This window comes from Balaenoptera physalus (assembly GCF_965194825.1).
Source record: "Balaenoptera physalus genome assembly, chromosome: 9".
Lineage (NCBI taxonomy): Eukaryota > Metazoa > Chordata > Mammalia > Artiodactyla > Balaenopteridae > Balaenoptera > Balaenoptera physalus.
In genome coordinates this window covers 38,601,133-38,628,513 of record NC_138888.1, presented here as the reverse complement: position 1 = coordinate 38,628,513, position 27,381 = coordinate 38,601,133, and the positions used below count along the sequence as shown (strand labels likewise).

At 35.4% G+C, this 27,381-nt stretch overlaps 1 protein-coding gene and 2 long non-coding RNA genes across 16 annotated transcripts in view; 1 reads left to right on the top strand and 2 right to left on the bottom strand.

Annotated features, from left to right (window-relative positions):
- Positions 1 to 26,444, bottom strand: part of TRDN (triadin) — a 376,317-nt gene extending 349,873 nt beyond the window's left edge. For 7 of the 14 annotated variants that reach the window (XM_082474624.1, XM_082474626.1, XM_082474619.1 and 4 more), the window contains exon 1: positions 26,205 to 26,431. In XM_082474624.1, coding sequence (XP_082330750.1) covers positions 26,205 to 26,226 — 22 coding nt within the window. In that variant the 5' untranslated portion in view covers positions 26,227 to 26,431. Of the gene's footprint in view, positions 1 to 26,204 lie in introns of all 14 variants that reach the window. The other 7 variants (XR_014267283.1, XR_014267284.1, XM_082474630.1 and 4 more) reach the window with 7 other exon arrangements.
- On the bottom strand, positions 91 to 11,808 carry LOC309667017. Its single transcript, XR_014267479.1, has 2 exons — positions 5,631 to 11,808; positions 91 to 5,324 (listed from the first exon to the last, which is right to left on the bottom strand). It is a non-coding gene; the product is annotated as an uncharacterized lncRNA (long non-coding RNA).
- Positions 11,820 to 27,381, top strand: part of LOC309666976 — a 28,258-nt gene continuing 12,696 nt past the window's right edge. The window contains exons 1-2 of the long non-coding RNA XR_014267441.1: positions 11,820 to 24,163; positions 24,379 to 24,585. This is a non-coding gene — a long non-coding RNA (uncharacterized lncRNA). The remainder of the gene's footprint in view (positions 24,164 to 24,378; positions 24,586 to 27,381) is intronic.

Sequence of the window (27,381 nt, the reverse complement as noted above, 5' to 3'; positions counted from 1 at the left end):
GGCACGCGGGATCCTCCCAGACCAGGGCACGAACCTGCGTCCCCTGCATTGGCAGGCAGACTCCCAACCACTGCGCCACCAGGGAAGCCCAAAAATTGTTCTTTTAAAGACCTAAATATAAGACCTGAAACCATAAAATTCCCAGAAGAGAACATAGGCAGAACTCTTTGACATAAATTGTAGCAATATTTTCTTGGCTCTATCTCCTAAGACAAAAGAAATATAGGCAAAAATAAACAAATGGGGCATAATTAAACTTAAAATCTTTCATGGCAAAGAAAACCATTGACAAAACAAAACGACAACTTATGGAATGGGAGAAAATATTTGCAAATGATATGACCAACAAGGAGTTAATATCCAAAAATATATAAACAGCTCATATAACTCAATATCAAATAAACATACAACTCAATAAAAAAATTGGCAGAAGACCTGGATAGACATTTTTTCAAAGAAGACATACAGATGGCTAACAGGCACATGAAAAGATGGAAATCAAATCAAGTTATCACCTCACACTTGTCAGAATGGATATCATCAAAAAGTCTACAAATAACAAATGTTGGAGAGGGTGTGGAGAAAAGGGAACACTTGTACACTGTTGGTGGGAATGTAAATTGGTACAGCCACTATGGAAAACAATATGGTGGTCCCTCAAAAAACTAAAAATAAAGCTACCACATGATCTAGCAATTCCACTCCTAGGTCTATATCTGGAAAAAATGAAAACACTAATTGGAAAAGATACATGCACCCAAATGTTCACAGCGGCACTATTTACAATAGCCAAGACACGGAAGCAATCCAAGTGCCCATCAACAAATGAATGGATAAAGAAGATGTTGTACACACACACACACACACACACATACACACTCACACACAATGGAATATTACTCAGCCATAAAAAATGAAATTCTGCCATGTGCAACAACAAGGATGGACCTAGAGTGCATTATGCTTACTGAAATAAGTCAGACAGAGAAAGACAGATACGGTATGTTATCACTCATATGTGAAATCTAAAAAATAAAACAAACAAATGATTATAACAAAACAGAAATGGACTCACATATATAGAAAACAAGCTAGTGGTTACCAGAGGGGAGAGGGAAGGAGGTGCAACTTAGGGGTATGGGATTAAGAGATAAAAACTACTATGTTTAAAATAGATAAGCAACAAGAATATATTTTATAGCACAGGGAATTATAGCCATAATCTGGCAATAACTTTTAATGGAGTATGAGCTGTAAAAATACTAAATCACTGTGCTGTATACCTGAAACTAATAGAATATTGTAAATCAACTATACTTCAATTAAAAAACTGGAAAATATTAGAACTAATAAAATGGGATAAGAAATAAATCTATAATACAATAGTTTCCCTCAAAAAATTAAAATAAAATAAAGTTGGGTTAAGTGAGGAAAATGTGTCAATATACATCAAAAGCTTAAAATCACATACCTTTGAACCAGTAATTTAAATATTAACAAAGGGATTAATTACGAATTATGCTGAGCAAAGATATGACTATTTCCATATTGTTTATAATAATGAAAAAATGTAAGCAATTTAAATACCCAACATAAAAGGATTCGCTAAATAAACAATGTAATGAAACACAATACAGCCAAGCAAATGCTGATGAAAATATTTACTGAAAGAAAAAGATGTTCGATACATTTTTATGAAAGAAATCAAATTACAAAACATTACTCAAAATATTACCTTTATTTCCTTACTTTTATACCTAAAAATATATTACTTGTATATTTAAAAAAGAAGAAATTTACCCTGCCAATTTCAAAGTATTATTTCAAAACAATTAAAGTGTTTGATTGACACTTTATTAATTACATTAGAGGATTAAAAAATTGGTAAGACACAGATGAGGCAAAATTGGGAAATCAATCACTTCCCCCTTTGTTCTTCTCCCAGCTGACTTGTAATTGGTTCTTTAAGATTTTCCTCAAGCAACTCCTCTAAATGGAATCCTTTCCTGGGAATGTTCCCACTTTGGTCTCTGGCTATACTATGGGCTGGTATCTCATTTATATGCTATATCATGGTATTATATGCAGAAATCTTAATTATTCTTATATAAAGTTCATATTTCTTATTATACTACATTAAAATTCCTGTTTGTTCTCCCCATTAATCTCTATCACTATCACATTCTACAATATCTAGTTTTTTTTTTAAATAAATTTATTTATTTATTTATTTATTTTTGGGTGTGTTGGGTCTTTGTTTCTGTGCGAGGGCTTTCTCTAGTTGCGGTGAGTGGGGGCCACTCTTCATCGCGGTGCGCGGGCCTCTCACTATCACGGCCTCTCTTGTTGTGGAGCACAGGCTCCAGACGCGCAGGCTCAGTAGTTGTGGCTCACGGGCTTAGTTGCTCCGCGGCACGTGGGATCTTCCCAGACCAGGGCTCGTACCCGTGTCCCCTGCATTGGCAGGCAGATTCTCAACCACTGCGCCACCAGGGAAGCCCCTACAATATCTAGTTTTAAAAGAGGTGCTCAATACATGATTGTTCAAAGGATAGATGAAATATAAGAAACTTGGGGAAAAAAGAGCAAAATTCATACTAGAAATCATGAAAATAACTTCTTTCAATAAGTTAAAGTCACAAAATCAGTCAATTAATTAATGTTGCAAACCAGAGAATAAAGTGTTAAGTGATAACTGTAAATGCTCTTACACACAGCTTTAATTTTTATTTGTCTAGTTGATTTTGTCTATTAACAGAATGATTCCTTACATGTAATAGATATTAAAGGTATCCAAAAATATACTAAAGTTTAACAAGTGCCATTTCTAACAACACCTTGGTAAATGCCAAGGTGTTTAAAATGTTAAATAAGAAAGAGTTGAAAATGAGCACATCAAAGAGCCCCATAGCTAAGTCATAGCCAGGAGCCCATTGTCACTGTGAATTCTCTTTTTCCTTAACACAGGTTTCAGCTTCAAATCAGGGCCCCTCTGTTGCTTCCTACAGCTTGATAACATCACTCACGTGGCACAGGGAGAGCTTTCAGTCTGATAACTGTCGTTCCAGATGCCCACATATGCATTCACTCTGCAATGATTTATTGAGTGGCTACTATGTGCCAAGCATTTTGCTAGGTACTTGGGATCAGAAAGTGAGCAAATTTCCTTATGGTCTCTGCCTTCATTGGGCCAAAACTAGTAAGTAACAGAGGCATCTATTAAATAACCATACAAATGGAAAATTGCAACTGTGATAAATGCTACAGAGGAGACATATGAATGCTGTAAGACCCTATAATGTAGACATAATCACAGACAGGGACAACTGAGATAAAATCTGAGGGATGAGTAGAACTTAATTCATAACAAGGACACAAAATCCTACTTTTTCTTTTTATCCAAGTATGGGGACTTTCTGGGAACAAGGTTAAAAGTCTAGTCCCTAAGGCTTTTCATAGTATATGACAAAAGGAAAACTCTGTTAAGCTCCCCTGACCATCCAGGTGGGACTCCTGGAGTCCAAATACACCTAGGAAATCAGATTTCAACTTGAAAATGTGTTGAAATAAAAATGTTGATGAAATGATCCATGAAACATTTGATGTGGTAACCAGAAAAAGTAGAGCAAGAAAAAAATTTTTCCTAGTTATTTCAGCACTACATAATTGTACAGAACTGGCCAATCCTCACAATTAGGTCACTGTAGAAACTGTATTTTAGTGGTACAAGTCCTAATCCGTGAGAATCTCACATTTTCAGAGTGAAACATCCCTCGGAACTGTGAAAATTCCTTTGTCCTATTTCTAGCACTAAAGTTTCTTTTAATTAAATTTTCCATGTACCTAAATGTTGGAAGGGACTGAAATGAACTGAATCCAAATATTATGGTCCCTGGAAAAGTAAAACTATTTATAGTTAATTAAATAGAAGCATATTTCATGTCTTAACTCAGCCTCATAAGATTTAAGTGTTTCAACTAAGCCTGATTAATAAATAGGTTTCTGACTTGTTCAACTGAAGAGCAGATCTTGAACTGCAGAGGCTGTGGCAGACAGATTCTAAGATGGCCTCTGTAATATCCATCTCCAGATAGTCATGCCCTTGCATAATCTTCTCCTGTGGAGTGTAGACATGACCTGGGACTAACTTCTAACCAACAGGATGCAGCAAAGTGAAGGGATGTGTACATTACTACTTTACATAAGATTGTGACACCTGACTTGCCTAGGAGACTGTCTTTCTTGCTGGTGGTCATGTTGTGAGTCCTATGTGGCAAGGATTTAAAAACAGCACCGAGGAATTGACAGAAACTTCCAGACAACAGGTTCTTCCAGGAACCAGCAAGAAACTGAGGCCAGTCCTGCAGTCATAAGGAATGAATTCTGCCAATAACCTTGTGAGTTTAGAAATAGATCCTTCCCCCATCTAACCCTCAAATGAGACCTCAGCTATTGTTGACACTTTTACTGCATGTTTGAGAGACCTTGAAGTAGAAGATCCACCTAAATCATGCCCCGACTCCTAACACAGAAAATATGAGATAATAAACATATGATAATTTAAGCCACTTTGATTGTGGTAATATTGTTACACAGCAGCAGAAAAGTAAAACAAGGGCCTGCTAAGCTGAATTAAACCTAGAAAGATGCAATTTACCTTAGTTATTTGTACAAGTTCTTAGAGCTGGAAGAATTAAATTATTTTAGGAATTTCATAATTCTTGTGAAATATGAAAATGAGATTAGTATGTGAAAAAAAATTGAAATGTCAAAACTTTATGTATAATTATAGGTTTTACTGTAAATTTTAAGTCTGAAAAAAATGCCAATAATTTTAAAATTGTCAAGAAAACCAGACTGAGAAGAACAAAAGTTACACTATATTCACAAGATGTGAGAGGGGGAAGAAAAGAACAATGCAACAACTGTCCCTACTGTAATCCGTGTAAGTTAGAGGAATATTATAATCTTTATTATCTGAGTAAATAGAAACAAAATAATTTTTATATATTATTGATTACATGTGTGTATGATTCATACATATACCAACACAGATGTATGACTCTTTGGAGCTCCCGTAAAGTTGTTTGATCGATACAAGAGAAAATAAATAAATTAATGTTTATATTGTCCTAGTATGTGTCAGGCAGTGTTGGGCACTTTCATATACAGGCATACCTCAGAGATATTGAAGGTTCAGTTCCAGACCACTGCAATAAAGCAAGTCACACGAAGTTTTTGGTTTCCCAGTGTATATAACAGTTATGTTTACACTGTCTATTAAATGTGCAACAGCATTATGTCTGAAAAAACAACGTACATACCTTAATTTTTTTTAAATTTTATTTATTTATTTATTTATGGCTGTGTTGGGTCTTCATTTCTGTGCGAGGGCTTTCTCCAATTGCGGCAAGTGGGGGCCACTCTTCATCGCGGTGCGCGGGCCCCCCACTATCGCGGCCTCTCCCGTTGCGGAGCACAGGCTCCAGACGCGCAGGCTCAGCAATTGTGGCCCACGGGCCTATCCGCTCCGCGGCATGTGGGATCTTCCCAGACCAGGGCTCGAACCCGTGTCCCCTGCATTGGCAGGCAGACTCCCAACCACTGCGCCACCAGGGAAGCCCCCATACCTTAATTTTAAAAGACTTTATTGTTAAAAAATATTAACCATCATCTGAGCCTTCAGCGAGTCATAATATTTTTGATGGTGGAAGGTCCTGGCTCAGTGTTGATGGCTGTTGATTGATCAGGGTGGTAGTTGCTGAAGATTGGAATGGCTGTGGCAACTTCTCAAAATACACAACAATGAAATTTGGCCAATCTATTAGTGCTATCTTTCACAAACGATTTCTCTGTAGCATGCAGTGCTATTTGATAAATTTACTCACAGAACTTATTTCAAAATTGGAGTTAATTCTCTCAAACCCTGCCACTGCTCTATCAACTAAGTTTGTGTAACATTCTAAATCCTGTGTTGTCATTTCAAGAATCTTCACAGCATCTTCACCAGGAGCAAATTTATCTCAAAAGACCACTTTCTTTGCTCATCCATAAGAAGAAACTCCTTTCATTCAACTTTTATCATGAGATGGCAGCAACTCAGTCCCATCTTCAGGCTCCACTTCTAATTCCAGTTCTCTTGCTATTTTCACCACATCTGTAGTTACTTTCTCCACTCAAGTCCTGACCCCCTCAAAGTCATCCATGAAGGTTGGAATCAATTCTTCCAAACTCCTGTCAATGTTAATATTTTGACCTCTTTCCATGAATCACAAATATTCTTAATGGCATTTAGAATGGTGCATCCTTTCCAGAAGGTTTTCAGTTTAGTTTGCCCAGATCCATCAGAGGAATATCTGTGGTACCTATAGCCTTACGAAATGTATTTCTTAAATCATAAAATTTGATAGTCAGAATGACTCCTTGATCCATGGGCTTCAGAATGGATGTTGTGTCAGCAGGCATGAAAACAACATTAATCTCCTTCTCCATCTCTCTGCACTTGGGTGAACAGGTGCATTGTCAATGAACAGTAATATTTTGAAAGGATTTTTTTTTTTTTTTTTTCTGAGCAGTAGTTCTCAACAGTGGGCTTAAAATATCCAGTAAACCATGTGGTAACAGATGTGCTGTCATCCAGGCTTTGTTGTCCCATTTATAGAGCACAGGCAGAGTAGAGGTAGCATAATTATTAAGGGACCTAGGGTTTTCAAAATGGTAAATGACCATTGGGTTCAACTTAAAGTTACCAGCTGCATTAGCCCCTAATAAGAGAGTCAGCCAGTCCTTTGAAGATTTGAAGCCAGGCATTAACGTAATCCTCTCTAGCTATGAAAGTTCTAGATGGCATCTTTTTCCAATAGAAGACTGTTTAGTCTACACTGAGAATCTGTTGTTTAGTGTAGCCACCTTCATGAATTTATCTTAACTAGATCTTCTGGACAACAGCAGCAGCACTTCTACACTTGCTGCTTCACCTTGCACTTTTGTGTGATGGAGACGGCTTCTTCCCTTAAACCTCATGAATAACCTCTGCTAGTTTCAGACTTCTGCAGCTTCCTTACCTCTCTCAACCTTCATAGAATTGAAGAAAGTTAGCGCCTTGGTCTGGACTCAGATTTGGCTTAATGGAATGTTGTGGCTAGTTTGATTTTCTATCCAGACCACTAAAACTTTCTCCATATCAGCAATAAGGCTGTTTTGCTTTCCAATCATTCATGTGTTCACTGGAGTAGCACTTTTAATTTCCTTCCAGAACTTTTCCTTTGCATTTACAACTTGGCTAACTGTTCGGTGCAAGAGGCCTAGATTTCCATCTGTCTTGGAATTTAATATGCCTTCCTCACTAAGCTTAATCATTTCTAGCTTTTGTTTTAATGTGAGAGACATGCAACTCTTCCTTTCACTTGAACACTTAGAGGCCGTTGTAGCATTATTAATTGGCATAATTTCAATATTGTTATGTCTCAGAGACTGGGGAACAGCTGATCAGTAGAGCAGTCAGAACACACATATTTATCAATTAAGTTTGCCATCTTCAACAGGTGCTGTTTGTGGTGCCCCACAATAATTACAATAGTAACATCAAAGATTATTGATCACAGATCACCATAACAAATATAATAATAATGAAAAAATTTGAAATATTGTGAAAGTTACCAAAATGTGACACAGAGACAATACATGAGAAAAGACTGTTGGTAAAATGGTGCTGATAGACTTGCTTGATGCAGGGATGCCAGAAACCCTCAATTTGTAAAAAATGCAAATTTGTAAAGGGCAATAAAGTGAAGCTCAATAAAATGAGGTATGCTTGTATACACCCTATAAACTGTCATTATAATCTTTCTGTTGTAGATAAGAAAACTGCACTTCAGAAAGATGAGTCACATTGTGAGTACAAGGGAGAGTAAGAGTTTAAATCTATGACTGTCTGATCTTATACAGTTTTTTCACCAAACATTCTCAATACACAGAGTTGGTAGTTAGTAAGCACAAACACAGCATCAAGGCTGACATTCCTTCTGACTGGCTTGGGGTGTTCATTTTTATGTCAGTCCCTTTGCTTTGTCTGTAAATAAATGTTTGAAATATCACATCTACACCTTCTCAAAAAATAGTTTTATTTGAAATTTACAGGTTAGAAATTAATACGACTAAAAGACTGAAAAATAATGTACAGCATATGGAGAAACATCTTTTTCTCTTCTTGGCTCTTCCAACTTAAGTAAAAAGCCGAGAACAATGTAAAATTAGTGTTCTAAAAGACAAAGGGTCACTATAAAGAGAATGGTGACCTGCTATTTTCAAGTTCAAAAATAGAAGAGGCAATTGTGTTAAATCTTAATAGGAGAGATTTAGGTGAGGACATCTTGACACAAGTATTATTATAAAAATAGTTAAGGAAAATGTTGAGTACCCTTGCATGAAAATATTTAACTATAAGATAGATACTCATTTTCTTTGACATTTCTTATAGTATATTTCTGCTTAGGGATGGGAGAAAGACTTGAAGTAGTTTCCAGGCTCATAATTTTATAACAAGAATAACTCTTGTATTTTAACATGAAATTGCTTGAAATGACCTTGAAAACTGTTTCAATTCTACTTTCTTACAATTCTATTTTATCATAATGATATTTCTTTCCCATCATAGAAATAAAATCAATAACTGAATCCAGGATAAGGGTAAAATTAGATGCACTGAATAACAAGGAAAAGTGGTACATTTGGTGAATAATGACCTAAAACAAGTATGAAAGGCAACCGCATCATCCTTCACTTACGGAGGTATTAGAAAATGTCAGACACTGAACAAATCTAAGGCTCATACGGTGCCAACACATATGTGCTAGAAAAAAAGACGCATGATTTGGGGATGGGCAAGTGATGCCAGAATTTACATGAAGAAAGTCCCAATCTACATTTATATCAGGAACATTTTTAGTTCCAATTGAAATAAACTTAGAGATTTCCTAGCATTCATTTAAATAAATGTATTTAAATATATATTTGCAAGTTTTATGTTTCCTAATTATTATAAGGAATTCAAAACCTATCATCTTAAGGAGAAAACATAATCTCTTTCAGCACTAATCAATTAATGTCATCAACATTATTAATCAACTATTTTATCTGCTTAATAACCTCATTTATTCAGTTTGATTGAAACTCTTTTAAAAAAGGTAATCACAGAGACAGCTTACAGTGCATTATAAAGAGATACATGTCTAATCTTTTTAAAAGTGTGAAACTTAAAGCCAAACACCCAGTGATATTCAATAAATATAAATTGGTAATAATTATTAATTTTTAAGTGTTAAAAATCATCTAAATAAATGTTCATGCAATTTGTATCCCTTTGTAAAATCTAAGTCATCATAAACAACAAAGAAATATCATTAAAGGGTGAAAAAATTCTTTTTAGGATTTGTCAGGTTTGAAACTATTTGGCACTATATACAGATAATAAATATGAGTTGTATGGCACACAAGTAACCCAGCATTATGAACTTTTCTTCTTATAAAGATTCATATGCACTCTTTAAAGAGTCAAATAAAAAATAAATTAAAAAAAATTCTTCCTCCTTCTGGTCTTCTCTCACAGGATATCCATTGGTTTATTCAATTCAGCTGAAAATTAGATGCTAAAACCAAAAGCATAGTTTTTCTCTAATCATCCCTTAAAATACTCTAGATCTTCTTATGCAAAGCGAGGTCCATGTACAAGCAGCATCCTCATCATCTGGAGCATGTTAGAAATGCAGATTCTTAGGCCTCACCCCAGCCCTACTGAGTCAGAATTAGCCTTTTAATAAGATCCTCAAGTGACTCATACACACATAGAAGTTTGGGAGGTACTGGCTTAAGCGTGTATAAATCACTTCAAACTCTCCACCATTCAAAGAATATACGAATGTTACCATGGGACAATGCCTAGCTATTTTTTAAAATAACCTCAAGTTGACCCTTTTAATATTAATTCAAGGATAAATGAAAAATTTAGAAAAATGAGGTGTATTTACAAAATTATTCTAAAATAAAAATATTATTACTTGCTTCTGAACTTAAGCTACTATTATATTTAAAATAAATGTTTTAAATACATTGATCAAAGAATATCTCTCTACCATGAAACTATAATTTTTTATGACACAGTTACCAAATACTTTCTCTTAGTGCTTCATGCACAGTGTCTCATGAGACACTAGGAACTCAATATTAATTAAAATTAAAACTTTAAATTCACATTTTATTCTCTGCATCATAAGATAAATACATGTACACTCTGTATTTATTCATATGAATTTATACTGTATAAATTCTTTATAAATATTATGTATTTATGGTTTCTCACAACTTACAATTTTGCTTTGCTGTTGCTTTCTTTCCTTTCTAAAATTCGTCCTTTAATATTTATCAACAAAGATACATCCACCAGCATTCTGCCCTTTAATGGACATTCAGTGTCTTCAGGTCAAACTAAGGAAAACTTTGTTTTCCTGCAAACCTAACTTTTGTTTACTTAGTTCCAAGTTTTAGTTTTCTAACTTTTACAACTTCAACAATTTTAATTACATCATTTTTAATATCTGCTTGAATCCCACCATGTGATCACCTTTTTTTCTTTAATGGGTTTTATTTGGAAGATGTTCCAGCACAAAGATTGTGTCAGTAGTTTAAAATCTGCAGAAACTTTATGCAAGGATACATTAGAAGTCTCAAACGAAAGAAGGAAAGTTTTAAAATCCGAATATAAAAGGAAGACCTGTTTATTTTAGTTTGGACAGCAAGCGGAGTAATCTCACATCTTTCACCTACCTCAAACAGATCATGTTTAGCTGACATGACTGTGGCTTCCATGAAATTAATCTCTGACCTGATTCTTTTTTTACTGCAGCAGTGTCAGCTTTCTATCCAGCGGAAAAAGTAGCTTCCTAGTGTGTGCAAACCTGGAAAGGTGAAGGATACCCATTCCAAAAAGGGCAAAGTGTCCTGATTTAAGAACCAAGAGAACTTTTTTTTTTTTTTTTTACTTTTTATTTTTTTACCAAGAGAACTTTTTAAAGAAGTTTACTTTATAATTTTCAAGGCAGTGTGGACAATATGTATTACATATTGCGTGTATGTAGGTAATTAAATATACATACATGCATATGCTACTGATTATAGAAAAAGTCATAGTTTGTGTTTCATAAATGGCATAGAATTTAATGGAAGCAGACTAATTGTAGAGATTTTAAGAAGAAATAAATATTGCACAAACTATAACCCTCTTTCCTAAGATTTTCAATTATCCATTTCTGAAAAATATGAACCAAAATGAAGTGCCTCTCTCAATTTGCTGATTATTAGAGGGAAAATATTACTTACTAGAAAACTCCATTTATTGGAAGGAAGTCAGCATACATTTCTACAGAAGGAATAAGCCAGTTAGTCATTAACATTGATTGTCCCAATAATGAGCTCTGTAACCTTGGAAAGAGGGCTCCTTTTTAGCCTCAGGTTTCTTATACAAAATGGAAACCTATTTTTTTAATTTAAAAAGTGACTTTTATAAAAAATTTTCGTGGAAAAAATTTGCAGTTATTCTATGTCAGTTTTTTATAAGCCTTCTGAAAATTTGTCTCTTAGTGCATAAGAGAGAGTTGCAGTAATCAGATAAACACGGTATATTAGGTTTCTACTGCTGCCATAATAAATTACCATAAACTCAGTGGCTTAAAATAACACAACTTTATTATCTTAGGGTTTTGTGTCACAGAAGTCCATCATGAGTCTCCAGGGGCTAAAATCCAGGTGTTTGCAGGGCTATTCATCTCCTTACGCTTTCTGGCTTCTACAGGCTACCACATTCCTTGGCTCATGGCCTCTTCCTCCATCTTGAAAGCCAACAGTGGCTGGTCAAGTCTTAACATCACATATCCCTCTGACCACAACCAGGAAAGATTCTCCACTTTCAAGGACTCATATGATTAGATTAGACCCACCCAGATAATACAAGATAATCTCTTTATCTCCAGGTCCCTAATTTAATCACACCTGCAAATTCCCTTTTGCCAGGTTAAATAATATGTTCACAAGTTCTGGGGATTAGGGCATGGATATCTTTGAGGGCCATTATTTTGCATACCATAACTAATATTCTCTCTACTCTTTATCAGTAGACATTTTGTGAGCATTTCTCAATACAAAGTGTTGCTTAGGCCTGCTTAGTAGAGCAAAGTATTGTGTGGGGATCTTAAACATTGAAAGTTGCTTAAATTCCCTGGCCACAACCAGTACACTTTCTAAGCGTTTTTGAGAGTTTCAGCTGACAAAATGAACATGAAATGGATAAAATTAAATTTCTGAAGCAGACTACCTTTAAAGACAGGAGGTCCTGATCTAAAAGCAGGAAGAGTAGAACTGGAAACTTCAGTCTTGCCTGAATGTGAAAAATAGCAATATCCGAATAAATGTCATTCAAGACTAACTAATGCTTGTGTCCATGAATAGGAATGTACTAGGAATCCTAGAAAAAGGGAGCCCAACCAGGAAGAATTTCATCATCCTCACCAGTGCCAGCAAGGAGATCAACATGCAGAACCTGGTGAGGATGAGTATTCTAGTCATCAGACATAAGTTTTCTATGTCAGCATAAACTCTGGGAAAACAGGGACTATTTTTTGTTGTTACTGGCCCAGCTCCAAGCACAACGATTGGCAATGAGGAGACATAATAGTCAATAAATATTTTTGAATATTTTTTATGCCAGGTTATGACAGGTCTAAATGACAATTCTTGAGTTGCTGCTTATACAGTCTCAGATACATTGGGGATTAGTTCTTTTTTAAATTTTAATTTATTTTTTATTGAAGTATAGTTGAATTACAATGTTGTGTTAATTACTGCTGTACAGCAAAGTGACTCAGTTATACATATATATACATTCTTTTTCATATTCTTTTCCATTACAGCTTATCACAGGATGTTGAATATAGTTCCCTGTGCTATACAGTAGGACCTTGTTGTTTATCCATTCTATATATACCACCTTGCATTTGCTAATCCCAAACTCCCACTCCTACCCTCTCCCACCCCCCTCCCCCTTGGCAACCACCGGTCTATTCTCTACGTCCCTGATTCTATTTCTGTTTCATAGATAGGTTCATTTGTGTCATCTTTTAGATTCCACATATAAATGATATCATATGGTATTTGTCTTTCTCTTTCTGACTTACTTCACTTTGTATGATAATCTCTAGTTGCATTCATGTTGCTGCAGATGGAATTATTTCATTCTTTTTTATGGCTGAGTAGTATTCCATTGTATATATGTACCACATCATCTTTAGGGGATTACTTCTTTATCTCTGAGAAGTCCTTATATTCTATTTATTCTCTCCCTGCTCCTCCAAATACCCATCATATATATCTCATAGGACTAGGTCAATTTCTTCTGAAAAACAAGCTGGAGCATTTCTAGTAGATGTCCATTGAGGTCATCCTTTCTCCATGTTTTTCAATTAGATAATAATAGAATTTGATAAGCTAAATGATAATACACATGCTACCCAATTTGAGTGAACAAGGTATCTTCTTCATGCCTAATTCACCTTTTCATCACAGAGCATAGTGCCATGAAATAAATATACATTGTTAGTAGAACCATAGCATCATAAAACTAAAAAAAAGAGAAATGATCATAGCAGTATTGCTCATAAAAGCACCAAATTAAAAAAATTCCAGTGGATAAATAATGACATTCATACAGTGGAATACTGTGCAGCAAGAAGAATAACATAAAGTACAGCTACATACAACAAAACAGATGAGTCATACAAACAGTGTTGAATTAAGGCAGCAAGACACAGAATAACACATGCTGTGTGGTTTCATTTATGCAAATAACAAACATGGCAGAACTAAATTATATTGTTTATAGATGTGGAGGTTATAAAACTATAAAGCAAAGCAAGAAGATTTTTATTGAAAGAGTAAGAATAGTTTTTCCTTATGGGAGAAGGGCTGGAGAAATAGATGTCTTGACTGGCAAGCAAAGTCAGTGAGAGTCAGTCTATTGGTGGGCAGATGGGACTATGCTTCAGAGGTGATGAAAGTATTGTTTTCTGATCTGGGTGTTGGTTTTGTGTTTGTCAACTCCATTAATGTTTAGTAAATGTTATATAAACATATATGATTTATGCAGCTTTCCATGTCTATATTTTACAAAAGAATTTTAAAGAAAAAATTTAAAACATTTAAAAAACTGTGATGACTCATGTTATTTCTTTTCACACTGAATGGATGAGATGGCGTGTCTTTTGAAAACCAAGTGGAACAATATTATTCAAAAAATTAAATCAGAAAGAGAAAAACAAATACCGTATGCTAACACATATATATGGAATCTAAAGAAAAAAAATGGTTCTGAAGAACGCAGGGGCAGGACAGGAATAAAGACACAGACGTACAGAATGGACTTGAGGACACGGGGAGGGGGAAGGGGAAGCTGGGACGAAGTGAGAGAGTGGCATGGACATATATACACTACCAAATGTAAAATAGCTAGCTAGTGGGAAGCAGCTGCATAGCACAGGGAGATCAGCTCGGTGCTTTGTGACCACCTAGAGGGGTGGGATAGGGAGGGTGGGAGGGAGACACAAGAGGGAGGAGATATGGGGATATATGTATATGTATAGCTGATTCACTTTGTTATAAAGCAGAAACTAACACACCATTGTAAAGCAATTATACTCTAATAAAGGTGTTTAAAAAAAATTGCCACAGTTACCTAATTATTTATTCACCTGTAGATAGTGTTCTTGTGCATTTTGGCTTCTAGATCAGTGTTATGTAACAACATAACTTTGAGTTCCTACATGATTAGAAAACACATTTGCCCTTTTGGTAGTGTAGCAAAGGATTAAAAAAACATTGGAGGTCCCTAAGCAGACTCAGAATTCAATATGCCACAATGTAGGGTGACTATCAGGTAAAAAAATGCAATCCACCCTCAAGTTTATAATTTAGCTTCTGTTAAGCTATATGAGGCAATTTGCAAAGTACTGACTTTCAGTTTACCCATCAGAGCTGCTTCCACCTGTGCCTCTCCTCAAATTATGCTGTCATTTCTCAACTCATTAGCTCAAGGACACAGAAAATAAGCCATCACCTTTCACTGATTTTTCTCAAGGGGAAATTGTGTTATTGCATTTAGTTTGTGAATCTCTTTGCCCCACACTTCCTTAAAATTATCTTGTTTTTATCTTTCTACTATGGAATTACAAATAGCAAATCTAGGCAACCAAACATAATTCCTTTTCAGAAAGGATTTCATTCTATTCCAAATAACTTTCTAATCATTGAACAAGATGGCTATCTTTAATATTGGTATAATAACTCTTAGTTGGTAACTGATTAACGACTATTAAGAAAACCTTCCTAGCAATGCAAATCCTTTATATTGACCTAAAAAGAATCTTCTGTATAAAATTGGAAGATAACTAAGCCAGGAATTTCTCATAATTGAGTACTTTGATGCTAGCTCCTTCACAACTATTAGCACCTTTGCTCACTTTTGTCTTAGATTCTTGTTTGTTGTTAACTGGGGTGTGGTTTAGCATCTCTATTGGAAAACGTTTGGGATTGTTTGTTCAGTCAAAATCATGGTGAGGGGTGCTACTGTATGGTAATTGTCCTGCAGTGTCTGGGAGAGACTTTTCCTGCCCCAAATGTCAGTAGAGTGTGTCTTCTCCAGCTTTGATTCCCCAGCATAGATCATGAGGGCAAGATGTTAATTTAATGAACATATATCAAATAATTGTTTGTTAAATAAATTAACCTGGGACTATTAGCATCTAGGGATTTTTGGTGAAAAACTTAATTATTTGCTTTTCTTTTATGTTCCTGTCCTTTCATTTAGAAAGATCTTTCGAGTTTTAAGTTAAACTCTACTCCTTTTTAACAGTCCCTGGTCAACCAAGTCCATCTGTTCTCCTGCTTCTCAGATTTCCCTGATAATCATATCTCATAACCCTAATTTGTTTATTTGTTATCTATTAATTTATTCTCCAGTTGCTTCATATGTGTAAATATTGTCTACTTTAAATTTGAATGATAAGAAACCAAAAAATCTATCTCACAATTTTTATATTTATAATTTTATCTGTACTTCCTTTAGGCAACTTAGAACTTCCGAACTTGTATCATATAGTTACTTATACAATTATTTCATCTTTCCTTGAGCACTAGATTTATATATATTTCACATTTCACCCTCAGACCTAACAAAGATACCCCAAATATATACAAGTAAGTACTTCTTAAATGAATGAATATCCTTCAAGATATCAGAAGTTTCGCCCCTCTGCATCCACAGGTGAATAACAGAGTGATGGGACAAAGATAAAATATCCTGTTCCAAAACACCTGGGTACTGAGAGCCTGTGTCACTCAAAGATAGGGACCCACGCTAGAATCATTCTAGCCAAGATCTACAAGCCATTTCAAATCTAGAGAGACTGGGAAGAAACTTAATAGTTAAACCTGTCTACCTAATTCAAGAGATAGCCGAAATGATCTGGCAACTTTCAAAACTATAATATTATTTCTAATACAACTCTTTCAGTCACTATGAACAAAGTCTCTAGAGGGTTCTGTGAACTTATTGCTTCAATCTAGTTATATCTAGATTAAAGATTCCTGGTCACATCTTCTGAACCTCAGACTAAGGATCATGTCTCTTTATCTTTTCCTTGAAAAAAGCTTTTCCTTAGCCTCTTTAAAACCCTCTTGCCTCGCTTCAGTGTTTAATTCATTGGCCTTATAAGATACCTTGACAAGACCACCGGCCTATTAACACTAGTTCTTATAGTACTTAGAACAACACTGATCATAGAATTAATTCTTTATAGCTGATTTCTCATTATTAACCTGAAGAAACTTATTTAGTGAATACCTGTCTCACAGTTAGCATTATCTCATTATTTCTTCATGAACTGGAAATAGGGCTCCATGAATACAAACTAAGCTCAAAGTGGAGTGTTTGAGGATCAAAAGCAACAATGGAAATACAAACAGTGGGAGAACACTTAAATAGGAGAGGAAAAAAACCAAAAAACAGGGATCAAAATAAACAACTAGTTTAGAATAAATCAGGCACGTGAGACATCCAACTTTTTCAATACTAGAGCAATAGGGTCCCTTAACAAAAATAGAGGATTTTTACCAAATTTCTTAGCCAGGTAACTCCACACCTTGGTCATCCTAGGGTTTCATCCCGCAAACCACCAATTCTCACCTACCACCCATTTCTTTTTTTCTTCATCTCTACATTGAGCAAACCTACTCTTGATCTCCTTACCCCTTGGCCAGCCATTTCACCTTCCCAACAACGGCATGTGCGCTGTAAATGATCAGAGTCAAGAACAGGACGCTATCATTCTAAAGTTATTTTCAGCAAGTTTCAAGGTGTGCTCACTAATCATAAGATATATGAACAACAGCATGACTTTGTTAAACCAAATTAAACACTCATCATTCATAAATCCTTACTGAAGTCATACGTTTTTAAATCTGTCTACTCTTAGTTTTCCTCTTTCCTGCTTGTTTTTTAATCTACTATATTAGAGTCAGCGACCTTGTGTTATTCTTCTTCATGTTCCCATTGTCTGGCATTCAGCCTGGTATGTAACATGTGCTAAAATATCAACTACAACTGAGCTTTCTATATGACCTACTGCTTTATACATCTAGTTATAGGTTGATAGTTAATACCATAGAGTCTAAAATTTTGTCATATTTCAAATGAATGTACTTTGTTTGCTTTTCTCTAAATGCAACCCCTAATACTTCTCCAGATTTAAATTCATAAGCATGGAGTTTTACCATCCTTTGGCAACTTATAGATTTTATAGTACACTCTTTTTCCCCCAGCCAATTATACATAAGTTAAATAAGAATAACCACAGACAAAAATAATAGCTCTAGCACTGAATGTCAAAGAGTGTCACTTAATATTTGCCATTTTTGTCGTGACATTGTATCAAATGTCTACCACAAACAGAAAATTCTCTTAATCACATGATGATTTTATTTTAAAAGGCAACAATAAATTTTCCAAGGAAACCTTGCTAAAAATGTATTTTGAAAGTAGTATAAATAAGTGGAAACTGATTCTTTCACATCCGCAAGCTCACTAATGCCCTCAAACATTTTTAAAACAAAATTTTAAATATTAAGAGCTCTTTCTTTCTTTAATTTTTCTCAACATTTCAGTAACCTGTGTCACGGAGAGGAAATGATGCAACAAATGAGTAGCAAGGATAAAACAGGTCTATCACAGTGAGCTTTAGCCTCATGCTGTGTGAAAAACAAACCAAGTTTCCCCTGTACAAAGCAGGTTGCCAAACAATAATTATCTTTGCTCTTCTAGGTTAAAAGATTGTATTTTTTTTTATTAATTAATTTATTTATTTTTGGCTGTGTTGGGTCTTCGTTTCTGTGCGAGGGCTTTCTCTAGTTGCGGCAAGTGGGGCCCACTCTTCATCGCGGTGCGCGGGCCTCTCACTCTCGCGGCCTCTCTTGTTGTGGAGCACAAGCTCCAGACATGCAGGCTCAGTAGTTGTGGCTCACGGGCCCAGTTGCTCCGCGGCATGTGGGATCTTCCCAGACCAGGGCTCGAACCCGTGTCCCCTGCATTGGCAGGCAGATTCTCAACCACTGCGCCACCAGGGAAGCCCAAAAGATTGTATCTTTAACTTGTTTAAGGAAAGACCACATGCCCCAGCCCCTGTCACAGAAACTAAGTTAGAAACTATCTAAACGATATATATTTAAATGTAATATTCAACTACTTTATAAGAGAGACAGATTCTGTGGTTTATGAGGAAACAGCTCATTTACATCCCAAAGGATCTCTCAAAATCATAAATTCCACGAGCCTTTGACAGCTTGACTTCGGGCATGGAGATGTGGAGATCTTTAGATCTTTTGAGAGCATAACTTGTAGAGAAAGAAGCAGGACTTTATTCATTACACATTTGCCAAGGATATTCTTTTCAACTTCCTTTGAAGATGGAAAATACTATCATTTTGGACTAGGAAGTTCATCTATCTCTGCATAACCCTCACTTGGGGCAATACATTATTATGTGACATTCAAATAAGTGCTTCCTATCAGAAATTATGCATGGTACTCATATTATCCAGAGAAAATAGGAACTGGGGAGAGCAAAAAACTTAACTTTGATGGATCTTCCTAGAACTTTTAAGTTGAATAGAACCTAAACTCCATAAACTTGGAATTATTGTATGATGATAATGCATAGTTACCAGATGAAATTTTTCCCCTAATTTGCTCTTTCTAAAATGTGTTACTTTAGATAATATACATTTTTAAAATACATCAAGCATGTCCCCAAAGGGTTTCTTTTTATTTGAAGGAAGAAAAGAAAATAATAATGCTTTAAACTCTGCAAATATAAAACCAGAAACTTAGCTGGAAAATCTAAACTATCTATGCATTTTCTTTCAAACTGATATATTCAACCCAAAGGTCAATGTAGATGATTTTAAAATTGCTTAGTTGTACCATTTTAGGTTTCTCTCATCTTTAACATTGTTAACTGATTAAAAATTAATGCAAACAGCATTGGAGGCTTTAACTCTAAGGATTCCTAAGCCTTTAGAATAATAGCTGGAATAGCCTCAATTCATTTTTGTATTGTAAAAGTAGAATGATTTTTAAATTACAGTCCCAGTGATGACCAAAAATAAATAGGAAAAAAATTAAGAAGTATTTAAGCTAACAAACAGAACATTTTCCATGGGTACTGTGTGCTTAGGGATGGGCCGGGAGGAGGGGGAAAGAGTCAATATTACAAATAATAACAAAAGCTATAAGGAAAAGCTTCGTAATGAAACCCAACTAGAGATAACACTACAAAGATATATTTTCTGTCCACTTTCACTACCTATTTTGCATCATGGATGCTTTGAACAGCTAAAAATATATATATAATTTGCAAATTAGCACGACCGTGTAAAAGTTGGAAAGTTTCCTCTGGTCATATTATTCACTATTAACCGAGGTTAGCCAACTAGTGTATGGCCCCTCCCAGACCACCTATGGTTAAGTAGTGAAGCTAGTGCTTAAACAGGATTTCTGACTTGAAACTCCACACACTTCCTACTTTATCACACTGCCTTTAATTATTTTAATGCTGACTTCCCTCAGTTCTGCACTACTTTTTCTCTCTGATTTTTAATTAACTATATAAGACACTGGTTTTCACACTCTTTCTTCTCTTTTCTAAATTCAACTTGAGCAGTAAAGAAGATGATGTTTAGAGTCAGACTGATCAGGTTTATGTAATATCTGCCTTTCAGCCTTTCAGAATTTCTGTGATATTTAAAAGACATATTCTTGCAAGACTTTGGCACTTAAGACCCTGATAATAAACATGATGTTCCTGACCATAGCAATTTTTAGGACTATTTTTCTTGCATCATATTGACTCCTTAGGTTTTTAACTTTTCCTCAGGTTTTCACATGGACCATCTCGGAAATGATCTGTTGCTCACTAATTTCTCTAATTCATGTCACTAATAATGTTGAGAGATGTTATGAAACTAAGCAACAGATTCCCACATTATAATGAACATATTTGAAAATCATTATTTCCTGGTCTGTTGTTACAAATGTAGATATCTGGACCCCTCTGTCTAATATGAGCATTTTTTGGTTTCCATTTCAATAACTGCAGACTGTTCAATTAGGGGGTAATTTGCACTTATGAATAAATTTGGTGGCCAGTAGAGTCACTGACCTTATATGCATTACAAAAATTTTTTTTCTTAAAGTTATTTACTTCACTAAAAACGTCAGCTCTGTTCTTTTCCCTTCTAACTATTATGGAGAAGCTTGAATATTTGCAGAAGTAGACAGAAAATTATAATGAAACTCCATGTACCCATCATCAGTCCCAATGTAATCAATTCCTGGCCAATCCTACCCCACCCACACCTCATTATTCTCTGGCATACTCTGTAGAAGCAGATTTCAAGCATCATATCATCTCATCCATATTTGAGTATGTGTATATCCAAATAATAAGCAGTTTTAAAATATAACCACATATATACACTAGTATGTATAAAATGGATAACTAATAAGAACCTGCTGTATAAAAAAATAAATAGAATAAAATTCAAAAATTCAAAAAAAAAGGAATATAAGAATCTGGCTAAAATCCTTCTTTTGACATTATTTGAAATTACTCTGCCAAATAAGAAGTCTTGTCAAAACCTGACAAAATATGAATAAATTGAAAATGTGTTTGCTTGTTAGAAACATATATGCTCATTTTGGAACACGTTGGTATTTTTCAAAAAGATAATAAATCATTCTATTAAAAAAATAAAATAAAATATAACCACAATATTATTATCCCACCATAAATATGATAATTTATTAATATCACCCAACATCCAGAGCCTATTAAATTTCCAATTATTTCATAGATCTTTTTAAAGTTTGTTTGAATCATGATCTAACAATTCTATACCTTGTAATGGGTTGCTCTGTTCTTATGTTTCTTTTCATCTGCAGGATTCCTTGGCATCTCCTTATGCTCGTAGTAACTTATCTGAAGGAACTGGGTTGTTTGTGCTGTAGAGGATACCACAGCCCAGATTTTGCTGACTGCATAATATGGTGTAGTGTGTAACATAGTCCTCATCCTTCTATTGCTTGAAAATCCAAGGCCGTGTTATTTTTCTTTCATTGGTTTTCTTTTCTATTTTTCTTTTTTTTCCCTGCTTTGTTTTGAGTCAGAAGAGTCAGTTCTAGATATCATTTCAATGGTTGGTTATGTTTTGCCTTATATTTCACCAACATTTTGCCTCTTTGTGGCTTCCAGACTTTTATCCGTGGGTCTCTTCATTGTCCTCTAGTGCTACATAATGAGAAAATCCAAACCTTCAAGGACCTGAGCACAAGTCTTTTCATTTCACTGTGCCTCTTACCATCATGGTCCTCCTCCTCTGAATGTACTGGTTTGTCAATGTCAATTTTAAAATGTGTTCCTGGAGCTAAAAATGATATTCTGTATGTGGTCATTGCTCCTCTTGATCAGGAGAACGTAACCCAGAAGTGATGAAGCTTTGAACCTAGTGCTTCATCCTCTTCCTCCTCCCCCACCCCCAAGTCATCTCCACTTAGGCCAGAGTAGCCACTTCTGGTTTTGGCAAGATAAACACAGATATGGAGGTTGCATCCTCTCCTTGTCTTAATTTCATCATCTGTTGCTCTGGGTTATCTAACTCGTGTGCACAGTTATTAAACATTCTGGCTGTGAATTTAAAAATTTTTTTTTCTTGAGAGCAACAATGGGTACTCTTACGCAAAGCAGAGCAGTGCATAAAATAAATGACCATTTTTGCTCTAAATTTTGAACGTCAAACCCTCTCAAATGTTTGTGACAGAAGCAGTAAAATGTGGTTAAACTAATAGGAAAGAATTCCTTACATAGTACAATAACCCTTCTGAACCCTGAGGTTGTATAACAGTTTAGAAGTTGAGAGTTTGACATCCCTTCTCTAACTTGAAAAAAAAAGAATTTCCTTTAACTACGTATTCTAGTAAACGCTAATTTAATTGTATATAGGCTCTCTACCAACTTTAATCTATTGCAGAAAAATTTGTATTTTCCTATATTCTGGAGGTAGTTGGACCCAGAGAACACAATTATATGAATGTTATTGTAAAACATAACTTGACTGTGTGTTAGTCAATTGGCAATTTGAAAACATTATCTATTTTACCAACTTTTAAAAAGTCTCCATGTTTTTAACAAAGCTATTAAGAATTAACTAAACTTTACGGTCATCCAAATTACTCAAAAAGTATTTTTACATAGTGATATATTCTGTCAAATAGATGATGAAATTGGTAGTTGAAAGTTCATATGAACCTCAGAAGGGGAAGCTAACTTTGGCATTTGTCTAGGAATAACTGGGCCTCTGGAGAGAAGGCAGAAGGCTATTTATAACTCTAAACCTTAGCACTGTTTGAGTCAGACCCAGTCTGGGGCCTGATCTAACTAACCTACCCAATGTAGCTGGGGCCAAACCAGAACAGGGTTCTAGTACAGGTCCCTCCCAACCTCTGAATTAACACCAGGCTGACTATTAGTCTCACACAGCAAAAGGAAGTATTTAACATGCCTCTGGAGTCAGAGATCTGAGTGTGAATCCTAGCTACACCATAAATAGCTGTGTGAATTCAGGCAAATTTCTAACCTCTCTAAACCTCAGCTTCCTATTCCATAAATAGCAATAATAAAAGTATCTATCTCATTTTGCTGTCCTGAGGATTAAATGGTCATGTTACATTTGACATATAATGTCTTCTGAATAAATATCAGTGGTTATTATCATTATAATTATAATTATTAATTTATCATAGCTAGAATCAAAGATATTGTTTCCCTAAAATCCTCTGGGGTTCAACTTTGTTCTAATTTTAGTTCATCTGTTGCTCTGTACCTGAAACACAATTCCATATCTAACGTTACTTCCTTTCTTCTGTCAGATGAAGTAAGCCAGCTTGGAATATGCACTGAAAATCTATATGAGGAATTCAGTAAGGTTTACAGATATGCCGTGCATTATAGTTGAGTAAGCACCACAAGAAACATGAACTCTATCCTCAGACCTCCCCCAATTATCAGTGACCATGAGAGAGTTGTATAATCTCCATGACCTTCAGTTTTATAAAAATTGAGGTGAGGATGGTGGACTTAAGCTTTCTAAGGGGCTACTCCAGCTCTGTCTTGAGTACTACAAGGTGTCTGCTTGCTTTGTGATCAATGGATGAGAAGAATAATCAGTATATGTCTCAGGCTACTGATGCAGTGCTTACATTTCAATAACGTGTCCAGAAGTGGCAGCAAAAGAAATATAACAGATGAGAGGAAAGAATATTCCAGGCTGACGGAACAACTTGTACCAAGGCTCTGCACAAAAGTACACCTCTTATAAAAGACTGAAAGAAGGCTATTGTAGCTGGGGCACAAAAAGTGAGAATCATGAAGACAAAATGAAAGGTGTGCAGTAGAGCAGCATGCAAGAAACTTTGGATGAACACAGAGAATGGCTGTGGTACTAACCTTAAAAGGTAAGCTCATCTGAGTTGTCAGTCTAATTATCATTTGAGAAATATGATTAATAAATCATTCCAGAAAAGGAAAAAAGTACATAACTAATGCGATGTTCAGATGACATAGATCCTATGAACTGTTAAGGCCAGGGAGTAGGAAATGCCCATCACCTAGGAACTAGATGGCATTTTTACATTTTTAATTCATTACTAATTCAATGATTTTTTTTTAGAAGTGACAACAAGAGGTCTTCCAAGCACCCTTTAAACTCTCCATGGGGAGAAGACAGAAACATAAATTCTATTCCATAATCTGGAATTTTCCTGTAAAAACATTTATGAATCAAGTGCGAAGGTCTACAGAGCATAACCCACAGGCAAGTGAAAAATGTTTTGGCCAAGTGACCCGAATCAGCTGGCAGTTCACGCCCCATGCAGAGGTAGGGAACATATTCACAGGTATCTTAATAACTTGTGCAGGGCTAAGTCAGACATTTTTATAGATAGCTGTCTTTAAGACCATCTAAAGGTCACATGATGCAGAATATCTAAGGAATAAGAAAAAATGTTATTTATATTTAGTTAGCAAATTCTGAACTAAAATTGGTAAAGAGGAAACCTGATATCCTCTTAGAGAAATGAAAAAACACAAACTAGATTTAAGGGAGCTGGCTTCTAATCTTGGCAATGCTGTGGTTTTGAGCAAGTCTCCAAATATCAGAGTTACAGTTTCTATTTTTGCAAAATGGAGATAATAATGCTAACTTAATTGAATTCTGTGAGGTTTAAATAAGTACATACACATAAAGTCCTGAGCAAAATACCTGATACATAGAAATCTCTCAGTAATTATTTCTATTAATTTTGGGTACTAGACTAAATTTCTTAGTGGAAGATGCAAGTAAGACAATTCTCCTTGTAAGTAGTGACGGAAAATCTTAAACTCTGAAATGACCATGTGCCCATACTAATGTCTACCCAAAGAGCCAAAACCACACATTCTCTTTTTTCAGTTGTCTGATTAAAAACAAACCAGCTCGGCATTAGACTTGGAAGCTGTGGAGAGCACCACCTGTCTGATTTGCTTACAGCTGTCAGAAGCAAATTTTAGATCCACCTCCCAAATTTTTACCCCAGCTAGAACCGGACTGTGCCTGTATTCAAAATGCTTTAGTTGTCTTAAAGATAGCAAAAAATATATATATAATTACATATGTACATATATTTTGCATATATTATATTTGGGCGAAATGATTGCTATCATGGTCGAATAATAAAAATGTTTTAAGGTGTGGCACATACCTTTTCAGAATAAGCTTTAAAACAGAAAAGCATATACCTTTTCAGAATAAGCATGAAAACAGAAAATATTTAATATAGATTCATCATGTAGAGGTAAAAGACATGAGGGCATGAAAAGAATCAGAATCAAAAGCTTAATTACTCTATTTTTAAAACCATACTGATTTAAAGTGATTTTGTGCAATTCCAAACCTTGTCTCTGAATACCCACCAACATACATACAAAATTTGTAGGTATATAAATCTTATATGTGTATGTGTGCATATTTATACACTCGAGTTAGAAAGGAAAACAAATTTAAGATCTCCAATTTGATATGTCATAAAGCAAAATGCTCAAAATCAGTTCCCTAAGTTTAAACATTAAATGCAACATTTTAAGTTCATCGTGGTCTCCAGCCTTGCATGCAAACCTTGTAATTTTTGCTAGGTAAGATATCAGCCCTAACGTTGCATGACCATAGCTATTTATAGAGGTGTGGGTGACAACTGTTAACTAGTGGGGCCTTTGGCATCGCAAATAGCAGTTTCCACATGCAAAATTTCAGAGAAACTTCTTTTCACTCCCCAACACACACATCTGCCAGCCTCTCAGCTCCCAAACCCACTTCTCTCATCCCATATAGAAACATCCATCAAGATAACTATCTAAAAGCAACATTTTAAGAGGACACATTGACCATCAATGGGACTGTCAATTTCCACCTTTTTCTTTTTTGTTTTCCTAGTTGATACTATTGGAAAATGCTAGCAATACCTTCAGCCGTGATCTCAGTCATGGTGGTTGGAGAAAGGAAAAGGCAGGCAAAAATTCCGGTCAAGTGGCCCTTTGCAGAATAATTTAGGTTTGGAGAACTCTGAAAGGGGGCTCTGTGTGAAAGCGTGAGGGCTCTTCCTTTTCCTGGCTGTTTCTGCTGCTCCTTTGTTGTCCTGTTGAACTTTTTCTCTTCTCTGCAGAGTCCTACCCCCTGGAAACAACCTGAGCCCTTTCCAAGCAGCACTTGTGGCTCAGGCAGAAGTATCAGCTTCGAACAAAAATAGCTTCATCTCCCTAGGACTCTTCAGCACTTTTTTTTTTTTTGGCACTCTAAGGGAAACACACACACACCAGCTCTCCAGCCCCAAAGAGAGATAGGCCAAGAAAAGGCAAAGGAACCAGAAAGTACCGTCTAAGCCCCTACGGTTTCCCTAAGATAATTACAGATTTGGGGGTCTATGTCAGAAAACATGAAATAAAGAGTTGAAAGTAATCTTATCCGTGATAGCTCAGATTTATTCTTAGTGCCCTTAAAGCTCAGAACATTCCTCATCCCCTTATTTGGTGTGGGGAGGATCCTGTAATGTCTACCCAAGGCAAAGGGGAGGGTAGTCTTGTCATTTTCTCCAAGTTGATTCCCTATTGGTCTAAATCCGTTTGGCAAGTGCAGTTATTTATACTGGGCTACACTTAAAGTTCCAACTATTAAATCCTAAGGCTTTCCTGTAGGAGATTAAGATTGTCCACACACTGGCTAATAAGAAATATGTAATGTGAAGTTATATTGACACTTGAGAACTGATGAATTACTAGATTCTTCATTCTTTTTAATACTTTCACGAAAACGAAGTACCTGAATTTATCTATGAAGTAAAAGAAAGGGAAGGTGACATAAAGTTTAGAAGCCTACAGCTCATATTTTAGTAAAAGATTTCAACTTTTCTCTATTTCAACTTCAAAAAAATAAAATAAAAAGGATCATAGCAGCTAACAATTAGCCAAATTGGCTGATTAGCATTTCACCTTCCCACTACTAGACAGGTGTTAATGAGCAGAGAAATATTCAATAGCTGGCAGTTAGAAGGAGGAGAATCAAAGGGCATTGATAATCACACACTCTAGCCAATCTGTGAATAATCAGGGGTTGACTACACTTACCTTTTATTTTATTCTCATA